This window comes from Trifolium pratense, linkage group LG1 (assembly GCF_020283565.1).
Source record: "Trifolium pratense cultivar HEN17-A07 linkage group LG1, ARS_RC_1.1, whole genome shotgun sequence".
NCBI lineage: Eukaryota > Viridiplantae > Streptophyta > Magnoliopsida > Fabales > Fabaceae > Trifolium > Trifolium pratense.
Window position 1 is genome coordinate 31,769,981 of NC_060059.1, and position 21,803 is coordinate 31,791,783.

The 21,803-nt window shown below is 35.1% G+C and overlaps 1 protein-coding gene and 1 pseudogene across 1 annotated transcript; one reads left to right on the forward strand and one right to left on the reverse strand.

Annotated features, from left to right (window-relative positions):
- The first annotated feature begins 11,649 nt into the window (after positions 1-11,649).
- On the forward strand, positions 11,650-13,255 carry LOC123895404 (annotated as a pseudogene).
- Positions 13,256-15,680: 2,425 nt separating this feature from the next.
- Positions 15,681-16,358, reverse strand: LOC123892422 (alkane hydroxylase MAH1-like). The gene has a single exon (XM_045942207.1). The coding sequence runs from the start codon at positions 16,356-16,358 to the stop codon at positions 15,681-15,683; it is 678 nt and encodes a 225-aa protein (XP_045798163.1).
- Between the last annotated feature and the right edge of the window lie 5,445 nt (positions 16,359-21,803).

Sequence of the window (21,803 nt, forward strand, 5' to 3'; positions counted from 1 at the left end):
AAAATATACGAATACGAAAAATGGGTCGTTACAGTATTTGTCAGAGAAAGTTATGTGGTGTTCTCCCCTGCTGTGTTTAACATTTGTTGGTAATGATATTAGCGCTCCAACTGAGGTCAAAGATGACTTTGTGTTGGAACATGTCAAGAAGAGTGTTCCTGAGAAAGATGCTGCACATGATGCTACAACATCTGCAACACGGGAAAATTTGGATAACATCGTGATACCCGAGTCTCCAGATGATGTTATTGTTCCTGACAAAGAAAAGGGTTCTGAAGCAACTACTACTGATAATGTTTTTGTTCATGGTAAAACTATGTTTGTTCCTTTGAATGTTGATGAATCTGCTGAGAAAGATTCAAATGTTATTTATGTGGACAATCTCAACCTTACTGAGAGGACTCCTGCTTCTAGTACTAGGAGGTTAAGGAGCAATGCTGGTAAAGGTGTAGCTGTTTCTAATGTTCCTGTCAAGACTGCCAAGGAAAAGAAAATCTATGGTCTTAAAAGACAGTGGAGTAAGATTACTAGGCCCTCTGAGCCAAAGAAGAAGCTTTTGAGGAGGAAGACTATTTCCTCTAGTGATTCAGAGTTTGAGGAAGACCAACATGCTACAACATCTCCTGAAGCATCCTCAAAGAAATCTGTGAAGAAAAAGATGATCCCTCAAGAATGTATCCCTTGTACCCATGGGCAACATTTCCTTTCATCGAGTTTAAAATATTGACAGGTGGAAATTTTTGATAAAAAGAAGGCTTGTTGTGGAAAGGAATTTAAGTGAAGATTTTTTACAATGCCAAAAGCTTGTTGATTTGATTAAAGCAGAAAACTGCAACCGGCTCCAACTACTCATTCCAATACTCTGACTACAGGTTTGACTCGGTTTATATATGTTGTAGGGACCAGATCACCTTCTGACTTTGGTTCTTATATTCTTGATGAAACTATTCTGGATGTTAAGTCATGTGCTGCGAAGATGCCTATAGCCTTTCCTACACTGATGTGTGATACTATTCTAGCTCAACATCCTAGCATCTATAGTGAGGCTGATGTGCCTAGCAAGAGAGGTTGTGATTTGTCTTTTGATTTTAGACTATTTGAGGGTACACATGCTGCAGACTATGTTGCATCATCTGTCAATCAGTCAATTGATGTTTTGCCTAGGATGCAAATGATTGTCGACCTCAAGGTGTTTTCCAATGTCAATCTTGGTGTTCTCGATGATATTGCAGGTGGTAATACTGAGGTAAAGGAGGAGGACTCTGATGCAAGTCGTTCTATGTGACCTGCTTATGCTTTATTTGCATGTCCTTTCAGATTTTAATTTTGTGGGCTACGCCCTGATGCTCTCTGGATTGTAACATGCACAATCCATGTCTGTTGGCTCCGATACTCCAGGTTTTTTATCCCCTCATGATCTGTAATATGCACTTTATGAGTTCCTATGCTTTGATACTCTCTACACTGTGTGTTTCTCTATGCTCTGATAACTCTGTGGAAGTGTGTATTCTGCTCCTACTATGTGATACTGACTTTATTTGTCAGAATTTATGGCTAAAAAGGGGGAGTAAAATGTATATGTGCATGATGTGATGAAGAATGCTATAACATCTAGTATAGCATGTTTGGTTTACATGCATGTTTTGAGGGGGAGTGAAAGTTTATGCATATATTGAGGGGGAGTAGGTAGAATTTATTTTTCTACTACTTATGATATGCATGTCTGAAGTGTTTTCATAGGAATTTATTTTTCCTATTCTCTGTGGCGTTGCTTAAATTTTAAGGAGTTTATTTCTCCGATCTTGAATCCACTATGTGAGAGTTTATTTCTCTCTATCTGTACTTTGAGGCTAAGATGTGTTATGTTCCGCTGTTGCATGCCTCTGATGCTTACGTGCTAGCTATCTTTTCATCTGATGAATTTCCTACTTTCTTTCTTAGTTGTGTGCGTATGTTGACTCGAAGGAAAGTTCAAATAGCTTAGCATCGTTCTACTTTCTTTCCTAGTTGTGTGCTTATGTTGACTCGAAGGAAAGTTTAGACTGTATCTCTCTATGCACTGGCCTAAGGTTGTTTTAGCCAAAATTTGCCAAAGGGGGAGATTGTTGGTGTTTTGATTGGCTACATTTTGCAAAAGCCAACCAGCCAGATGTTGGACTGAGATGCTGTAGCATTATAGTACAGCATACTGATACTCTGTTTTCGTGCAGAATTTTTATTTCAAATCTGAGTCAAGATTTGCTTCAATTATATATTCAGGCACGTGCGTCTGGGCAAAACGAGCCTTACTCAGCAAGTTTTATTGAAGTCGGTCAAAGGAAAGTTATTTAAAACAAAAATATAATTATATTATATTTTTGGCGTTTTTTTTGTTTGGTACAACATGAAACAAACAAATTATATTTTTGAAATTAATTTAGGGTTGGGCAGCAATTCTCACAGCTGTATTTGTCTGAAGACCTAGCTTGCTCATCAAGACAATTGAAGACTATAAATATGTGAAGCCTCAAGCTATTCTACTCATGTATTCTAAACCGTGTTCTTTACAAAGTGTGAGTTTTTAGGGTTTAGAGTTTGTGTCTTTTGTCAGCCTTTCTTGTATCAATTTGATGCAAGTTTAGGACTGTGTTTTGGTTGTTAATTGTAAGCTACTCCTAAGCTTTGAAGCACGGAGTTAGTGTGTGTGATTCACTCATAAGCTTTTAAGCAAGAGTGTGGTCTAGTTTCTAGGAGAGTGTCTCCATCTTGATTATTATTATTGACAGCAACATGGTACGTGTTGTTAGAGGGAATTTGGGACGGGGTCTCATTATCTAAGAGGTTCTTAGGTAGGATTGCACGGGTAGTGTCTAGGTGATAAGTCAAGTACCGGGTGTTGGTCGAGGGCTTTGAACTAGAGCTATTATAGTGGATTCATTCCTGGATTGGTATCCCCCAGAGTAGGTGACGTTGCACTGAACTGGGTTAACAACTATCTGTCTTATTTATTATTCTGCAATTTATTTATTTATTTCCTGTGTTCTGCGACTGTCTTGCTGCAACGTATGCTATAGCATCTTGTGCAGCATTGTGTTCACTGCGTGCCAGATTTCATAATGTAACTATGGCACACAATTACAGTTCTCAATCGTCCGATCTAAATAGACCATTGAGATAATTTCGTGTAAGTAATTTAGACTGTTCGATCTCAAATCAACAACCTAAATTATTACCGCGTGAAACTGCATGATTAGTAGACTGTAAAGTCACATCACATGTGTTGCCAATATAAGATGAATGGTTATGAGATACTAATGGTGAATGAAGCATCACAGCAGCTGAACCGCATCAATGAAGCCTTAGACCAATCCAATGACTCATATACGGATCAATAAATTTAGGACATTTACCCAACAAACAATAAGAATAAATTATATAAGTAGATTTATATGTAATATTTATAACTAGCTTTTAATCAAATTTACCTCACATTCTATGACGTGTTTTATTCTATGGTTGCATAAATACCTTTAAATTATCGAGAAATAATATAAAAAACATAAAATTCATTATATTTATTAATTAATCTCATGTGCCAAAGTTTCTTATATTTTGAGGCAGATATATATTATCTGCATCACCGCCAAATAATATGTTTGAAATGATCACATCTAACATTCATTGATGTGAGCCATCCTAAGGCATCTCATATATGAAACATCAATGTAAATAACATAGATAGATGTGATCATTAAATCATATATGAAACATTATTTAATCCAATTAATATATGAGCCGTTGGATTGATCTGATGGCTTCACTGATGCGGTTCACCTGCTATGATGTTTCATGATCACCAGAAGTAGTGGTGACCGTATCCGAAAAAATCTAAAAGTAAAACCGCAAACCGAATCAAACCGCAAAAACTGCATTTGGTTTGGATGTATTTGGATGACTTTCTTACTAAACCACAAATCGCAAAAACTGCAAACCGTAAAAACGGCGGTACCACAAAAATTGCATTAAGTTACTATTATATATTTATATTCCAATATACATAGCCCAATTACCAAGTCAGTCGACCAAATTAATTGAACTTCAAGTTGTTTTTATTTTTGTGTTGTGGTGTTATTTTGGTGTTGTAATGTAATTTTAGATAAACAACTCTTATTGGGATTGTGATGTTATGGAAATTCAAGTTGTTTTTTTTTAATATTTAAAATTGTAAGATATTATAATGTTATTTTGAAACTTCAAGTTTTTTTTTTTATGTTTAAAATTGTTAGGTGAGACGTCATTCGCTATGATTCGTGAAATATACTCTCACGACATCTAGCATTTTTCTTTCTTTGATCGTCGTATTCTTTTATAGTTTGGCCTATCAGTCTCCCCCTTAGCAGATATATATATATTTTTTGGTGTGATGATAAAAAACCATAAATACATGCATGATACATACAATTATAAGGATAGAAGTGTCTTATTCAAACACAAATTTTGAGACACAAAATTAACATAACTCTCTTTCTACTCACAAGCACGCAAAACGAGGTATGCAAAAAATATTAAAAAAATTAAAAAAGTACATTTGTTGTATTTTTGTCAAATAAATGTGTTTACATAACATTTTCTTTAAGGAAAGAGGTGTCTTATTCAAACACAAATTGAGACAAAAAATTAACATAACTCTCTTTCTACTCACAAGCACGTAAAACGATGTATGCAAAAAATATTAAAAAAATTAAAAAAGTATATTTGTTGTATTTTTGTCAAATAAATGTGTTTACATAACATTTTCCCTTAAGGAAAGAGATGTCTTATTCAAACACAAATTTTGAGACACAAAATTAATATAACTCTCTTTCTACTCACAAACACGCAAAACGATTTATGCAAAAAATATTAAAAAAATCAAAAAAGTATATTAGTTGTATTTTTTGTCAAATAAATGTGTTTGCATAACATTTTTCTTAAGGAATGAAGTATCTTATTCAAACACAAATTTTGGGTGACAACTTAGTTGCCCATCCATAAAAATTGGGCTGATCAGCCCATCCTAGCTGTCACGAAAAGAGTGGTTGAGAAATATCCAATTTCAATGTCATTAAGATGACAATTTGTTTTCAATTTTAGCAATGAAACTTTTATTAATTATAAAAAGACCCTGCAGCATTGCGTTTTCCAAAACTAGTGAAGGGGAAGTTTTAAAATCAACGCACACAATTCAAGGTTTGTATTTGCACATTATACTAAAAAAGGACCAGACCACCAAAGAGGACCATCAACTCGACCCAAAAAGATGCCATAAGACTCTAACTCTCGATCTCGAATCAAAAGTGATCGACCCATCAGAATAAAAAAAGCAGCTTAGCGAGACAAAAATTAATGGGGCAACGGTAGAATGAAAACTTAGGCAGTTAAATCCCCAGCTCGCAGTCAACACCGATGCGAAAAAGGTCGACTAGATACAAAGAAATCTGCAAATCTCAGAAGATTTGGAAACTCTCAGAGACTCAAAAACGAGTCCTGCAAATCTCATCAGATTTGTAAGCGGTCAGAGAATCCCGTATCGAGAAAAACTAGTCACACACAGCAACAACCTCACCGGCGGCACCAAAACCAACACATCTACTTCAACCCCCGTATATGTCCTTCTCTAATAACATTGATTCCTACGCATTTATATGATGACAATAACTTTTATGGATATGTCCTTTTCTTAGAACATTGATTCCTACACAAATAGTAATTGTCAACATTGCTACACCTTAATTTTTCAGCTTAACACCGCGCGATAATTTTGAGACGCGGGTCTCAAACTCTATAATTTTTCTCGCATACATAAGATGCATGGACTACCGTCTACTGTTCCAAAAATCTTTCACATTGCAAACTAACTTTAATTACGTAGCAGATGCGTCTTTTCATTTAGATGATCATTATGTTGTCTATAATTCTCTGATTCAGGATCTCATTATCTCTTATCACACATAGCTAGGTCTTGGGTTGCCTATAGCTCGGCCCTATGACCGACGACATAGTACTATATGTGAACAATAGAAAGTTTTGGTGGAAAAAAAAGAACTCACTGAAGGAAAAAAGACTTTGGAAGGTAGGCAAAATCTTGAGGGTTTGAGTGAGATGGTTGGATGAGTGCAGTATGTGTATTTTTAACTAAAAAAGTCTCACAAAATCCACTCTTTGAAAGAATCCATTCAAATTCATAGACTTTTTAATACCAAGAGGCATTTTATAAATCATAAGAAATCTCAATTCATTGCCGGCGGATTTCGTTGCCATTAAAAAAAATTCATATTTGTTTTAATTGGATATCACAAGATTATTTTATCATAAAAAGTCTCTTAAAATATTTGTTGATACTGGACATTAGTAATGCAATGAATTTGTCAAACCGTTACATGTTAAATATGCAATGATATGAACCTTTGTAAAGGCCTGTTTATAATTTTATTCTCGTAAAATTGTCTAGGTGTTTGATCAATTCAACACAAAGTACCATGGAGTACATTATTTCAAAGAATTTGCACTTGTTGTCTCTGATTCCATTGCATCAAGTCAATGGATGGTAAGTTTCTGTTTCAATTTGTTTCAGAAAATAATCGAGTATTTACCGAAACTGCGTGGTTACGAACAGGAACAATTGACATTAGGACATTACATTAATTCTTGAATGATGTTCGGCATGATTCTTTGGTCATATATGTGTAAGACATGCTTCAAGCCTGCGAAGCCTTTTAGTGCTAGAAGAATACATAGCTTATAATAAAATATGGCACAATTATTTCATATTATTGCTTCTTGTGCATTGTAAGAAAGTACCTGGAGTACTTTGAATTAGTGGTAGCAGTTTGTTTTATCTTTTAACCTAGTCTTGAGTTTTTGGTTTAAGTAAGTTGATGGAAAATCAGTTGCCTTAAATCAGTGCTTGTTTGTTGCATGTTATACATAAGTTATTGGTTCACATTTATCTTAGAAATTATACAAAACCTCTTAATTGTAACCATCTATCATGAGTTCCATACAAAACTTTGTATGACTGAGCTGGAATGCTTTAAAGTCTTAAATGACCTTTTTATACAAGGTCAGCACTATTCCTGAAGCAAGAGTGTTAAGTTTAGCCCTCATCCAAAATAAGTTGTTTAATCACCTAGACCATCACAAGCTGTAGAAGTAATTGCGGATCCCCAGGAAAATAACATAGTGTGTTTATTATGTGTTATAACTTTGACTCACCGTCTCACTGTCTTCAAACAAGACACTTTTGCATTTTGCATTTCTTTGATTTGAAGATGCAGGTTCCAAGCTGAATACAAAGCATAGGTATCCATCTCTAAGCTTACAAGAATTTTACAAGTACAGTTCAAGTAATACAAGAATTTTACAATATACAACTATTTTGGATCACAATGATTGACACTTTGTGATAGAGCCTTGTTCTGTTCTACATTCCCCTGTTCATCTTTGTAGGTTTGCCTTTTTTCTACAGTATTTTTATTGTTGTTGATTTCTTTTAATAAAATTACTTCTTCTATTTTGTTAATTTGCTGATGAGATAAGTCATGTTGTATTTGTACAAGTATTTCATATGTCTAAGCTAGCTTGCACTTGAGAGTGTTATTATTGCCTCAAGCTCTCCAAGACAGCTCATGAAAATAATTTACAACTTATATGAAAACATTTTGATTTTGTTTTATCTTTTATCACGGAAATAACTTATGCATAAGCACTTATATGGTTAGTGCATATGTTATAAGCGCTTCATTAGGTTGTTTATCCCTACAAATTATGTCCTAAATGTAGAATAGAATATAGATGAGACATAAAAGAAAAGAGTGTTACATATTGGTTAAACTAAAAAGGGGATGTCACAACATGTCCAAACACTAATTTGGATTCTCTGCACTCGGGAAATAATTTGCAACTATCATGCAACTCGGGACTAGATGACTCGTGTTTCAACTGGGTGTCCTGATTATATTTGAGTCCTGACCTGATGCTCTTGTTCAGATATTTAAGGCACCCTGTCTTTTCCATCTTCCATTTTCAAATATTAATCAGCATGACAAATATAACTATAACTATCCATCTAGTTAAGTTGATTATTACAAAGGAGGAAAAGAAGCCCGAAGATCAAATGCGGCCTTACACAAGGATCATCATTTTAGTTGTAAATAAGTATCTATCTTTACATATTTCTTCTTTATTGCAGGTCATTACTTCAGCCATACCAGATACAGTCAGTGGCAAAACTTATTAGGCTTGTCACTTCAAGAGATGAAATTCCACTACTCAAGGTAGAAATTACAAGTGAAAATCATCATAATCATACTTGGGTATGATGCTTAACTAATTTGTACACAGTTCCTTAAGATTACAAGGCTAGTCACTCACCACTAAGATTACAAGGCTGTGTCTGAGAGAATTTGAACACAGTTCCTTAAGATTACAAGGCTAGTCACTCACCACTACACAATACTATGAGTAAGTGTTTGTCTTATAAACACTTTATAAACTATTTCTGAAATATAGTTGAACTATTTTAATATAGTAGTAGTAATTTAGACAACCACTTATGCATAAGATAAACTGTAAATAAGCTCTTCCAAATGCATATAATGTTTATTTATATAATAAGAATACAATCAATTTATACTTGCTGCTATACTTATTTTTTTATATTTAAGTTACATGCTGCTATGGTGCTATTGTCCTTTAATTTTTTATGATTCAGGGGTAAAAGGTTTATGATAAAGTTTGAAGGTTCTTTTAAAAGTGGCAACAGTGACTGCTTTGTTTTAGAACATGTTGAGCATGAGCAACCTGAGGTAATTATAGCATTAAATTGTCCCTCTACGCTGGTAAGTTCTTGTCATCTACTTTGTAAAATTCCTTCTCACTCTCTGGTTTTGATCACATCTATTTGCAGTATTCATTTATAGTGTTGTTTGAATCAATAATTTCACTAGCTCATGGGAATTTACTAATCCGTTTCTTATGTGCTGCAGCTTCACATTGAGCAAGGTACTGTGCTAGAACTAGTTAGTTTCTCACTTAGTGTGATTAAAGGCATAGCTGGGCAGACACAATTAAAGGTAAACAATAGGAGTCAATGTTGTTTGTTTTTAGGCAGTTCTCTTATTATCAAAGTTTGAGCTCTTTGCCCCACTTTCCCTAAAACATATTCCTTGTTGTACAAGTAGTTTTGACCAACACTAATCCTCATAGTTTTCCTTCTTTTGCAGTAATAATGTTTAATGCAAGATAAACTAGAGGACCGTCCTAAAGTCTCATTAATATTTGGAAGGTAAGCACTTGAAATTCATTCTTTCCTCATTTAGCTTCAGTACAATTTTGATTTTGCAATGGTAACATATTCTTTCTCTTCTATTTCTACTGTTTAGACCTCAAGACTCCAAGTTGAGGTACATATATTCATTCGTTAAGAACAGACATCCTTAGTCCCTTGGTTTGCATATTTTTAGATATTTTTTGTTTGCAATGCAGCATTTGTACTGCAATTTAGCATCCTTAGTCCCCTAGTGTATCATCGTCCATTACAAAGAGCTCTCTGCCCTTATTGTTTCCTATTTCAATTAGCTGAGCGTCTTTCTCTATTTGTAATTTTATTGTCAAATTCTCTGTTAGAACAAACTGCGAAGAAATAAGCTGAGAACCTAAGGAGTATTTCTAAGAGGGATGAACTCTATAAGAAGAAAAGGGCAGAGGCAATTACCAGTTTACTGGAAAAAGTAAAGGTAAATGAAAAATTATTGTAGTTGAAAATTTTATAAATGTATGTTTTTAGATTAGATTTTAAGCATGATCAATCTTTATGCATATTTGCTTCATTTGGTGTATCATACTTAATTGAGAGGATCATACTTAATTGGGTGTGTAACAATGCCATAAAAAATTATTGTAGTTGAAAATTTTATAAATGTTATAGTTTAGATTAGATTTTAAGCATGATCAATATCTTTAAGTATAACATATTTGCTTCATTTGCTGGTAACAAGATGTAATGAGTGTATATCGTGCATATTTAATTTAGCTTTTTTTGATTTTTTAATGGACGATAATTAATTTATAATTAGCTTTGTTTTGGGCATGCCTTCATAATTAGCAGTTTATAATTATAATGTAGTTTATTATTGTAAAAAGCTTGAATTTGGCTGCGAAATCGCTAGGAATATGTAGCTAGAGATTTATTGCGAAATCGTTGCAACAATATCCTAGCGATTTTGTTAGGAAACACAAACTTTTGAACATTATTTAACTAGGTATTAGTTGGGAACTAGCTAGGATTTTCTTTATATTAGTTGCAGATTAGCTAGGAAATTTTTTGATAGATGATTTGCCGCCCAATCCATGCTACGACCTATATAACAGCTAATTCACAACAAATCTGTAGCTAACACTGTTTTACTAGACATTAGCTACGAACTGGCTACAAATGTAGTCGTAGCTAATCCCGTATTTTCTTGTAGTGAATCCATTGAAATCTCAATCAAATATACCCCTTAGTTTTAAAAAATTATGAATTATGAATGTGAACCTGAACATATAGTCGGAATTGGATTTTTAATATCACATATTCTGATAGAAACGGGAAAATCAAAGTGTTGATATACAAACTGTATAAATTTTGAAGCAGACTCCTGTCACTGTTATAACTTATGAGTAACATGATGAGTAAAGCATATGTAGTATCCAAATGAACCACCCAAAATTGGAAAGTAGACTGAGGCAGAACTTCAAGGATCTGCTGGGCCTTTCCCCATATCTCAACTCGTGCATAGCCTCATTTTTTTATAGTACTAACTTTCTCCTAGCACTTCCGACGTTCCCTTCCCTGTGTAAAAGTTGGTTACGCACAAACTTCCTACTATTTTCAGACTTCTCAACCTTAGCAACCAGTACAATTCCACCAATACCCGTCCAACTCTTTCTGCTATACTCCTTTGAAATAGGAGAGTAACACACTTTCAGATCTACAATTCATTGTTGAATATTTTCAGTTCATCCTAAAATGATCAAATAGGCTTTAATTTTTGAAATACTTTATTTCATTTGCAGTTCATTATTGTACTCCATTCAGGTGTAACTGCGTATAATTCAATCTGATATGAATTTAGGTTCTGTTCAGGATAGATTGTGTTATGGTTATGGCAAATTCTGATGTAATTGCTTAAAATCCATAGCTTATTTTTGCTTCAGCGTTAGACTTTTTATATTAAATGTTTTAGAGGCAAATGCTTTTTTTAAGGCAAAAATTAGAGTGCAAAGGCATCACATGGTAAAGGATGACATCCGAACTATGTTGAAACCTCAAGGCAACCACCTATCCTATACAGCACCCTAATAAATTCATTGAAGTAAAATAAAGAAAAATAAGTAGCTTGGGGGAACTAGGCAAAAACCCAAGGAATCAAAGATGATGTAGTACAGCAAAACATTACACTATTTTTTTTAAATATCACGTGTTTTCCTTTTTGTGTTATCTTTGGTTAGGTACGTATTTAAATTTAATGTGTTTATCAAGCTTGTTAAAGTGGACACAAGAAGCTTCACCAATAGTATATTCATATCATAGTAATGACGTGGATATTGAAAAGATGGAATTGTTTTATTTCAGCGTTTAGCGCCACGTCCAGTTTGGTGGGCCTGTAGACCATAACCCGGTGGCATTAAATATAATATATGTTTAATAGATGGTGGAGATTCATCACCTCTGTCTTGTAGGAGGTTAGATACATAATTTATGCAAATTGCAAACTTATCCTCTTCAAATCAATCTCTGATACTACTATAGCTATGCATATGAAAATGGAGATGAAGATGAGATACAGAGAAGAAAGAAATAAGAATAGATATAACCCTAGCATCCATCCCTTCCTTTTCTCTCTCCATCCACAATGGCCACCTACCACACATTATTCCCTCTATTACTATCTCATTCCCAATTACCTCTTCTACTGCTACCCTTCCTACTCTGTCTCTCACCCCCCCTCCCCTCTCTCCATCGACTCCGATCTCATCCCTCCTCTGCACTGCCTCCTTTGCCCCAAGCTTCAGACCGCCCTTTTTCATTTGGACGTGTCAAAATCACATCTACTTGATAAGAAACTGTTATTTTATTCAGTTTGCAACAATATTTTGCAGACAATTTGCCATCTAATTTTCTATCCGTTGAAATGCCTCTCTTATAGATCTTTATTACTCTGGAAACTGTTATCATGGTTTATGTTTCAAGGGTTTAATTTATGTTCATTTTTCAAACTGTATTTTAGAGTCCAAAGAAGGTCAACTTAGTTGCTACTTTGGTTCGTGGTATGCTTGTTAAAGATGCATTGCTGCAGTTGCAAGTGACAATAAAGCGGGCATCAAAAACTGTATATCAGGTAGTAACACTTGTTATTGTGTTCTTTGTCACCTAATTTGACAAGATTGTAAAAACTATATATTTTAATTGCTTTCCAAGATCTGGGATATGCATCAGCTATTGTTAAATTTAATTTGAGGTCTTTACGATTTTAATTGAAGAGGAAGGTTCTTCTATTCCTAGTTATAGGAAAAACATGCTCGAAAGTTTCATACAAATTGCAGGTTATTCATTCAGCCTGAGCAAACGCTTCTCACAATCATGGTTTGGATCCAGAACGCCTCATTGTTGGTAATATTTTTTATGCGCTAAATTGTTAGGGGTGAAGTTGTTTTTTTTTATTTTGTTGCCTTGTTTTCTCTTTACTGATGATGCGGTGTTCATGTTTCTTACAGCTGAAGCATTCGTAGGAAAAGGAGATTTTAAGAAGAGAGTTTCCTACCATGGCAAAGGAAGATCTGGAATCATGCACAAACCGGAATGTAGGCTTACTGTTGTAGTAAGAGAGATAACCCCTGAAGAAGAGGCAGAGATTGCTAGGCTGAAGGTCCACAACTTTAAGAAGCGCACTAAGAGGGAGAGTCAACTTGTGCCGCACCAACTTATCGAGACAACTCCTGTTTGGGGCAGAAAAAACAAATCTAACCGTCAAAACTCAAGTGCATCAGTTGCATGATCCTTATTTATTTGCAAGTTTCATGGTTTAATTTATGGTTATGGCATAGTTTTTTGCAATAGATTCTTGTGCATTACCTCGAAATAGTCGAGACATGCAAACTATGTTTTTCACACCTTGACTAGTTTTAAATGCAAAGTTTATGTTTAGAATTTGTTTGCTCCTTGTTGCAAATAATAAAATTTTGTTTTGACCCATGATTCGTATTAATCTCATTATCAGCTTTGTTTCAGTCCTACAATAATGCCTGAAGACATCACAAACATGCACTCTAATAAGTAGTTATAAATTGATCGGTAAACTAGTAAGTTGATTACTTTTTTTTTTTTGACAAATAGTAAGTTGATTACTTGTATGACGTTAAATTTGAAAAATGCTCTAATCTTGGCATCATAAGGGATATTCAAGAAAACTGAAGAAATTACAAACAAAATGCACAGTAAAATCTTAAACTAGATACACACTGAAGGCTTCTCTAAAGAAATAAAAATATTAATCAAATTTATATTTTATAGTAACCAGCAAGCAAATGACATTGGCAAACCCAAATTCCATCTTTCTGTTCACGACAATGTAAATATCATAAACATGCACTCTGAAGGTTGCTTATAACATTTCATTATACAATTTAGTATATCAACCAAAATTTGGAAACTAGCAGACAATGTAGCCGCTTTAGCTAGATTATGAGCAATATCATTTATCTGTCTCCTCAAAAACTCTACACTAGAGTTTCTATAATAAGTAGAGAAAATTAATTTATAATGATCCATAATAACACCAAATTCAGTAAAGTCTCGACTTGAAGAACGGAATCTATCAACCACTCTCTTAGAATCCAACTCAAACTCTACCGGTCCTAAATTAAACTTGTGCACCCAATTAAGTGTAGACAGTAGCCCACATCCTTCACCAACATGAAGGCTCCATGTTCATCTAATACAAATACCAACAATACCGCCTCTATTAGAATTAACCGGAAATGAAGCATCTGTGTTGCATTTTATCCGTCCAACCATCAGTTTACGCCAAGTTCGCTGCATTTCAGCATGCGTTGCTGCTGTACCTGATGTAGCAGCTGCATCGCGCACTGCTCTCTAGTCCTGCAACATTGAAACAACACGAGAAAACACAAAACTCTGAGCATCGGAGACATTATTCCAAATTTGATTGTTGCATTGCTTCCAAATACTCCGGAAAATACATGCAAACAAGGCTGCATCATTCTTTAACAATTGTTGCAAAATATGAAAAATCACGGTTTTACCATCATTGTCAGTTGTCACTATTGGCAGCGTTAGACACCACCTGAAAAAAGACAAACATACTCCACACATTTTGACTACTAGGACAATTGAAAAACACTGCTTACTATCCTCTTCCTCCACATTACACAATGCACAGACTGCCGGACATTCCACTCTACATTACGGTGATGGAAACTTTGTATCGATATCATGATATTAAAAAAAAAACTTAAATCTTCAATAATTTACTTTTAACAAATGCTTTGCATAAAGTTGATGAATAGTGGATCGTAGAGTCAAATCACATGAATTGCCAATATAAGATGAATGGTTATGAGATATTAATGGTGAATGAAGCACCACAGCAACTGAACCGAACAATGAAGCATTCAAATAAATCTAATGACTCATATATGCAGGGCCGGTCCCGAGTATTTGGAGGCCCTGTTTGAAAATTAAAAATGTATCTTTAATAAAAATATAATTTTTTTTAAAAGTCATTCTCTATTTAAATTGTAAATAGCATAAGAAATAGTTATCATAGTAAATAACATTTAAAAGCAACATATTTTAATCAATAACATTAAAATACATCTTCAATATAATATCATTATCAACTTTACATTTCCTTAGGAATTTTCTTATAATGTTGCTTCTTTTTTTTTACAATCAACCGCAAATTACTTATAAAATTAAGAGTATGTCCATTAAATTTTTTATTTTTTTAAAGTAATAAAATATTTTTAGTAGTAACAAAGTTATTAAATTTTTTTTACATATATAAATTTTTTAATAGATCGATATAAACAATTAGAGGCCCCTAATTGTTTGAGGCCCTGCGCGGTGGCTCACCTTGCACACCCACAGGGCCGGCCTTGCATATATGGATCAATAATTTTAGGACATTTACCCAACAACCAATAAAAATAAATTATATAAGTAGATTTATATGTAGTATTTATAACTAGCTTTTAATCAAATTTTACCTCACATTCATATGACTTGTTTTATTCGATGGTTGCATAAATACCTTTAAATTATCGAGAAATTATGTAAAAACATAAAATTTATTATATTTCTTAATTAATTTTATGTGCCAAAGTTTCTTATATTTTGAAGTAGATATATATATTATCTGCATCACCTCCAAAGTGTGAAATGATCACATCTAACTTTCATTGATGTGAGACGGATCATAAGTATTAGCTATAAAATTATTCTTTCACTATCATTAAAATATGTTGTTATTATTATGCATATGTTTATATCTATTTATTTTTTAGAAAAGAAAAATTATTAAAAGGATCAAGGCTAAACACAAGATGTACAAAGATCATTATTTAAGGGTACATTACAAAGTCATGTTTAATCTATATCAATCATATCTTTTATTTATTTTGATCTTCAAGCCATCTTTCATGCGAAGAGCAATAGAAACTTTTGGAGCTATAGAGTGACCTTCCACAACATGTATGCGGAACTTCCATAAAATAGAAATTGCAACCATTTTCATTTCAACAAAGCTAATATCTTTCCCAAGACAACTTCTTGGGCCAGCATTGAATGCAATGAACTTGTAAGATGGTACATGTTTAATTTGTCCTCTATCTGATATCCATCTCTCCGGTTTAAATTCCAGACAATCTTCTCCCCATATTTGTTCCGTCCTTCCCATTGCATACAAAGAGTATATTAACTTTGTATTTGGCTTAACATGGTCTCCACTAGGTAGTTTATCAGATTTGATTGCACATTTGTGTTGAAATGCTAGTGGAGGAAAAAGCCTTAAGGCTTCACTTATAGCTCCATGAAGGTAAACTAGCTTATCAAGAACTTCTACACTGAAATTAGTGATTAAGTTCTCCCCTTGTGTTAAACAATTATCTCTAATCTCTTGAATAATTTTAGCTTCTACAATAGGATGAATTGAAACAAGCCAAAAAAACCAACTGAGACCAGAACTAATTGTTCCATTTCCTGCAATTAAAAGATTGACTGCGGTGTCTCGAATATACCTGTCAAACTTTTCCCCCTTTTCCAGTCCTTCCTTCATTAGTTCTGAAATCTGGCACGCAGTGAACACAATGCTGCACAAGATGCTATAGCACACGTTGCAGCACGACAGTCGCAGAACACAGTAAATAAATAAATAAATTGCAGAACAATAAATAAGACAGGAAATTGTTAACCCAGTTCAGTGCAACGTCACCTACTCTGGGGGATACCAATCCAGGAATGAATCCACTATAATAGCTCTAGTTCAAAGCCCTCGACCAACACCCGGTACTTGACTTATCACCTAGACACTACCAATGCAATCCTATCTAAGAACCTCTTAGATAATGAGACCCCGTCCCAAATTCCCTCTAACAACACATACCATGTTGCTGTCAATAATAATAATCAGGATGGAGACACTCTCCTAAAAACTAGACCACACTCTTGCTTAAAAGCTTATGAGTGAATCACACACACTAACTCCGTGCTTAAAAGCTTAGGAGCAGCTTACAATAAACAACACAAACCCAGTCCTAAACTTGCATCAGAATGATACAAGAAAGGCTCACAAAAGACACACACACTAAACCTTAAAACGCACGCTTTATGAAATACAAGGTTTAGAAAATCGCAAGCACAATAGCCTTGAGGCTTCACATATTTATAGTCTTCAATTGTCTTGATGGGCAAGTTAGGTCTTCAGACTTGTACAGCTGTGAGAATTGCGGCCAAACCTAGATTAAAATTGAAAATATGTTTTGTGTTGTACCAAACAAAAAAAATCGAACAAAAATATAATATAATTATATTTTTGTTTTTAATAACTTTCCTTAGGCCGACTTGGACAATTCTTGTGCAGTAAGTCTCGTCTTGCATATACACACGTGCTGGAATTAATATTTGAAGCAAATCTTGAACGAGATTGACAGAAAAAATTCTGCACTTAAAACAGAGCATCAGGATGCTGTACGAGGATGCTGCAGCATCTTTGTCCAGCATCTGGCAAAGTTGGCTTTTACAAAATGTAGCCAAACACAAAACCCAACAATCTCCCCCTTTGGCAAATTTTGGCTAAAACAACTTTGGCCCAGTGCATGGAGAGATACTGTCTAGACTTTCCTTCGAGTCAACATAAACACACAACTAGGAAAGAAAGTAGAACAATGCTAGGCTATTTAAACTTTCCTTCAAGTCAACATGAGCACACAACTAGGAAAGAAAGTAAAATTTCATCAGATGAAAAGGTAGCTAGCATGTAAGCATCAGAGGCATGCAACAGCGGAACATAACACATCTTAGCCTCAAAGTACAGACAGAGAGAAATAAACTCTCACATAGTGGATTCAAGATCGGAGAAATAAACTCCTTAAAATTTAAGCAACGCCACAGAGAATAGGAAAAATAAATTCCTATATAAGCATGCATATTAAAAGTAGTAGAAAAATAAATTCTACCTACTCCCCCTGAAAATATGCATAGACTTCACTCCCCCTCAAAATATGCATATCACATAAAACATGCTATACTAGATGCTATAGCATTTTTCATCACATCATGCACACAAACACTTTTACTCCCCCTTTTTAGCCATAAATTCTGACAAATAAAGTCAGTACCACACAGTAGGAGCAGAACTTCCACAGAGTTATCAGATCATAGAGAAACATAGAGTGCAGAGAGAATCAGAGCATAGGAACTCATAAAGTGCATATACAAACCATCATGGCAAAGAGAACCTGGAGTGTCGGAGCCAAAAGACATGGATTGTGCATGTTACAATCCAGAGAGCATCAGGGCGTAGCCTAACAAATTAAAATCCAAAAGGGCATGCAAATAAAGCATAAGCAGGTCACATAGAAGGACTTGCATCAGAGTCCTCATCCTCTACCTCAGTATCACCACCTGTATTATAATCGAGAACACCAGGATTGACATTGGAAAACACCTTGAGGTCAACAATCATTTGCTTCCTAGGCAAAACATCAGTTTGACTGATTGACAGATGATGCAGCACAGTCTGCAGCATGTGTACCCTCAAACAGTCTAAAATCAAAAGACAAATCACAACCTCTCTTACTAGGAACACCAGCCTTAGTACAAATGTCAGGATGTTGAGCTAGAATAATGTCACACATCAGTGTAGGAAAGACTATAGACATCTTCACAGTACATGACTTACCATGCAGAACAGTTTCATCAAGAACATAAGAACCAAAGGCAAAAGGTGATCTGGTCCCTACAACATATATAAACCTAGCCAAACCTGTAGCCACAGTATTGGAATGAGTAGTTGGAGCCCAGTTGCAGTTTTCATCAATCCAGCTGCATTGATCAAATCAACAAGCTTTTGGCATTGTAAAAAATCTTCACTTAAATTCCTTTCCACATCAAGCCTTCTTTAACCTCCTAGTACTAGAAGCAGGAGTCCTCTCAGTAAGGTTGAGATTGTCCACATAAATAACATTTGAATCTTTCTCAGCAGATTCATCAACATTCAAAGGAACAGACATAGTTTTACCACTATCATCAACATAAGGGATCACATAGATATCATGAACAAAAACATTATCAGTAGTAGTTGCTTCAGAACCCTTTTCTTTGTCAGGAACAATAACATCATCTGGAGACTCGGGTATCAAGATGTTATCCAAATTTTCCCGTGCTGCAGATGTTGTAGCATCATGTGCAGCATCTTTCTCAGGAACACTCTTCTTGACATGTTCCAATACAGAGTCATCTTTGACCTCAATTGGAGCGCTAATATCATTACCAACAAATGTTAAACACAGTAGGGAAGAACACCACATAACTTTCTCTGACAAATACTTTCTCACCACAAGAAACATCCTTATCATCAACAAACACACAATTCTTACCAAATCTTCAGATGTTTCAACATTACCCATAACAGCGTGCATTACTAAATAAGTTGAAGAGAAAACTGCACGCCACACTTGCAATAATTGCTATAACTCTTCAGATAGGCAAATCCCAAGTTTGCCTCGCAATTTTTCAAATTGGACCGCATCTAGAGCCTTAGTAAAAATATCAGCCAGTTGTTCTTCAGTGGCAATATGCTCAAGAGTCACAATACCTTCTTCAACTAGGTCTCTAATAAAGTGGTGTCTAATATCAATATGCTTCGTCCTGCTATGTTGGATAGGATTCTTTGAAATATTGATGGCACTAAGATTGTCACAGTACAATGCCATAGCATCTTGTACCACATTGTACTCCAGCAACATTTGTTTCATCCATAATAGCTGGGAGCAGCTGCTACCAGCAGCTATGTACTCTGCTTCAGCTGTAGATAAGGATACACAATTCTGTTTCTTGCTGAACCAAGATATAAGGTTGTTGCCCAAAAAGAAACAAGCTCCTGAGGTGCTTTTTCTATCATCTGCACAACCTGCCCAATCAGCATCACAATATCCTACTAGCATAGAGTTCTCACCATGAGTATACAAGATCCCATAATCACATGTACCATTCACATACTTCAAAATTCTTTTCACTTGAGCAAGATGACTCATCTTTGGCTCAGCTTGGTACCTAGCACATACTCCTACAGCAAAAGTAATATCAGGCCTGCTGGCTGTAAGGTATAATAAGCTTCCTATCATGCTTCTATAAAGACTTTGATCTACATCAACTCCCTTTTCATCTTTGGTAAGCTTTAAATGGGTTGCTGCAGGTGTTCTTTTATGAGCAGCACTTTCCATACCAAACTTTTTCACTATATTTCTTGCATACTTGCTTTGGGAGATAAAAATAGTATCTTCCATCTGCTTTACTTGGAGCCCAAGAAAGTAGGTTAGTTCACCTACAAGACTCATCTCAAACTCAGACTGCATTTGCTGCACGAAATGCTGTACCATCTCACTAGACATTCCTCCAAAGACAATGTCATCAACATAGATTTGTGCTATTAGAAATTTGCCTTGATCTTCTTTCACAAATAGAGTCTTGTCATTTCCTCCTTTCCTGTAGCCTTGACTAGTAAGGAACTCAGTCAATCTTTCATACCATGCTCGAGGTGCTTGTTTTAATCCATAAAGAGCTTTCTTTAATTTGTAAACATGATTTGGAAAGCTTGGATCAACAAACCCCTTTGGTTGTTCCACATATACTTCTTCATTTAAGTACCCATTGAGGAAGGCACTTTTCACATCCATTTGGAATAACTTGAATTTTAGAATGCATGCCACTCCTAGAAGTAATCTAATGGATTCAAGACGAGCAACCGGAGCAAAAGTCTCATCAAAATCTATCCCTTCAATCTGTGAATATCCTTGTGCAACCAGCCTTGCCTTGTTTCTGGTCACAGTTCCACTTTCATCAGACTTGTTCTTGTAGACCCATTTGGTACCAATTACATTTGCATTTTCAGGTCTAGGAACCAAGTCCCAAACTTCATTCCTCTTGAACTGATTTAGCTCTTCTTGCATAGCATTTATCCAGAACTCATCAGTCAGAGCTTCCTTCACATTTTTTGGCTCAAATTTAGACACAAAACAAGCATTAGAAACTATGTCAAGTGTCCTTCTAGTAGTAATTCCTTGATTGGGATTACCAATAATCAGGTCTGTAGGATGATTCTTTTGAGTACGAGTAGAAGGTCCTTTCTTTGGAGTAGCAGAGATTTGGTCAGATGCAGTAACCTCTGTATCATTCTTTGATTCATTAGTAGTTTCACAATCTACATCACCTGGTATAGATGCTGTAGCATCTTCTGCATCATCTTCAGCAGTTTCACTTGAGGTGTCATCTATTACCACATTTATAGACTCCATCATGGTTTTGGTTCTATTATTATATACTCTGTAGGCTCTACTATTTGTTGAGTATCCCAAGAATATGCCCTCATCACTTTTAGGATCCATTTTGGTTCTTGGTTCTCTATCAGACAAGATGTAGCATTTACTACCAAACACATGGAAGTGCTTAACAGTAGGTTTCCTTTCCTTCCATAATTCGTACAGAGTAGTTGTTGTTCCTGATCTCAGGGTGACACGATTATGAATATAGCAGGCAGTATTCATAGCTTCTGCCCAAAAACCATGTGAAAGCTTCTTTGCATGTAACATTACCCTTGCAGACTCTTGTATAGTTCTATTTTTCCTTTCTACTACACCATTTTGTTGTGGTGTAATGGGAGATGAGAATTCATGTATGATGCCTTCAGAGGCACAGAAGTCAGAGAAACTGGAGTTCTCAAACTCCTTACCATGATCACTTCTGATCCTTAATACCACATTGTTTTTCTCCCTTTGAAGTTGAGTACATAGATCTTTGAACATATCAAAGGTTTCTGATTTCTTTCTAATAAAATTTATCCAGGTGTATCTAGAAAAGTCATCAACAACAACATATGCGTACCTTTTACCTCCCAGGCTTTCAGTTTGCATAGGACCCATCAAGTCCATGTGTAGAAGTTCAAGAACTCTGGTAGTGGTAAGATGCTGCAGCTTTGGATGTGGCATCTTGGTTTGCTTTCCAA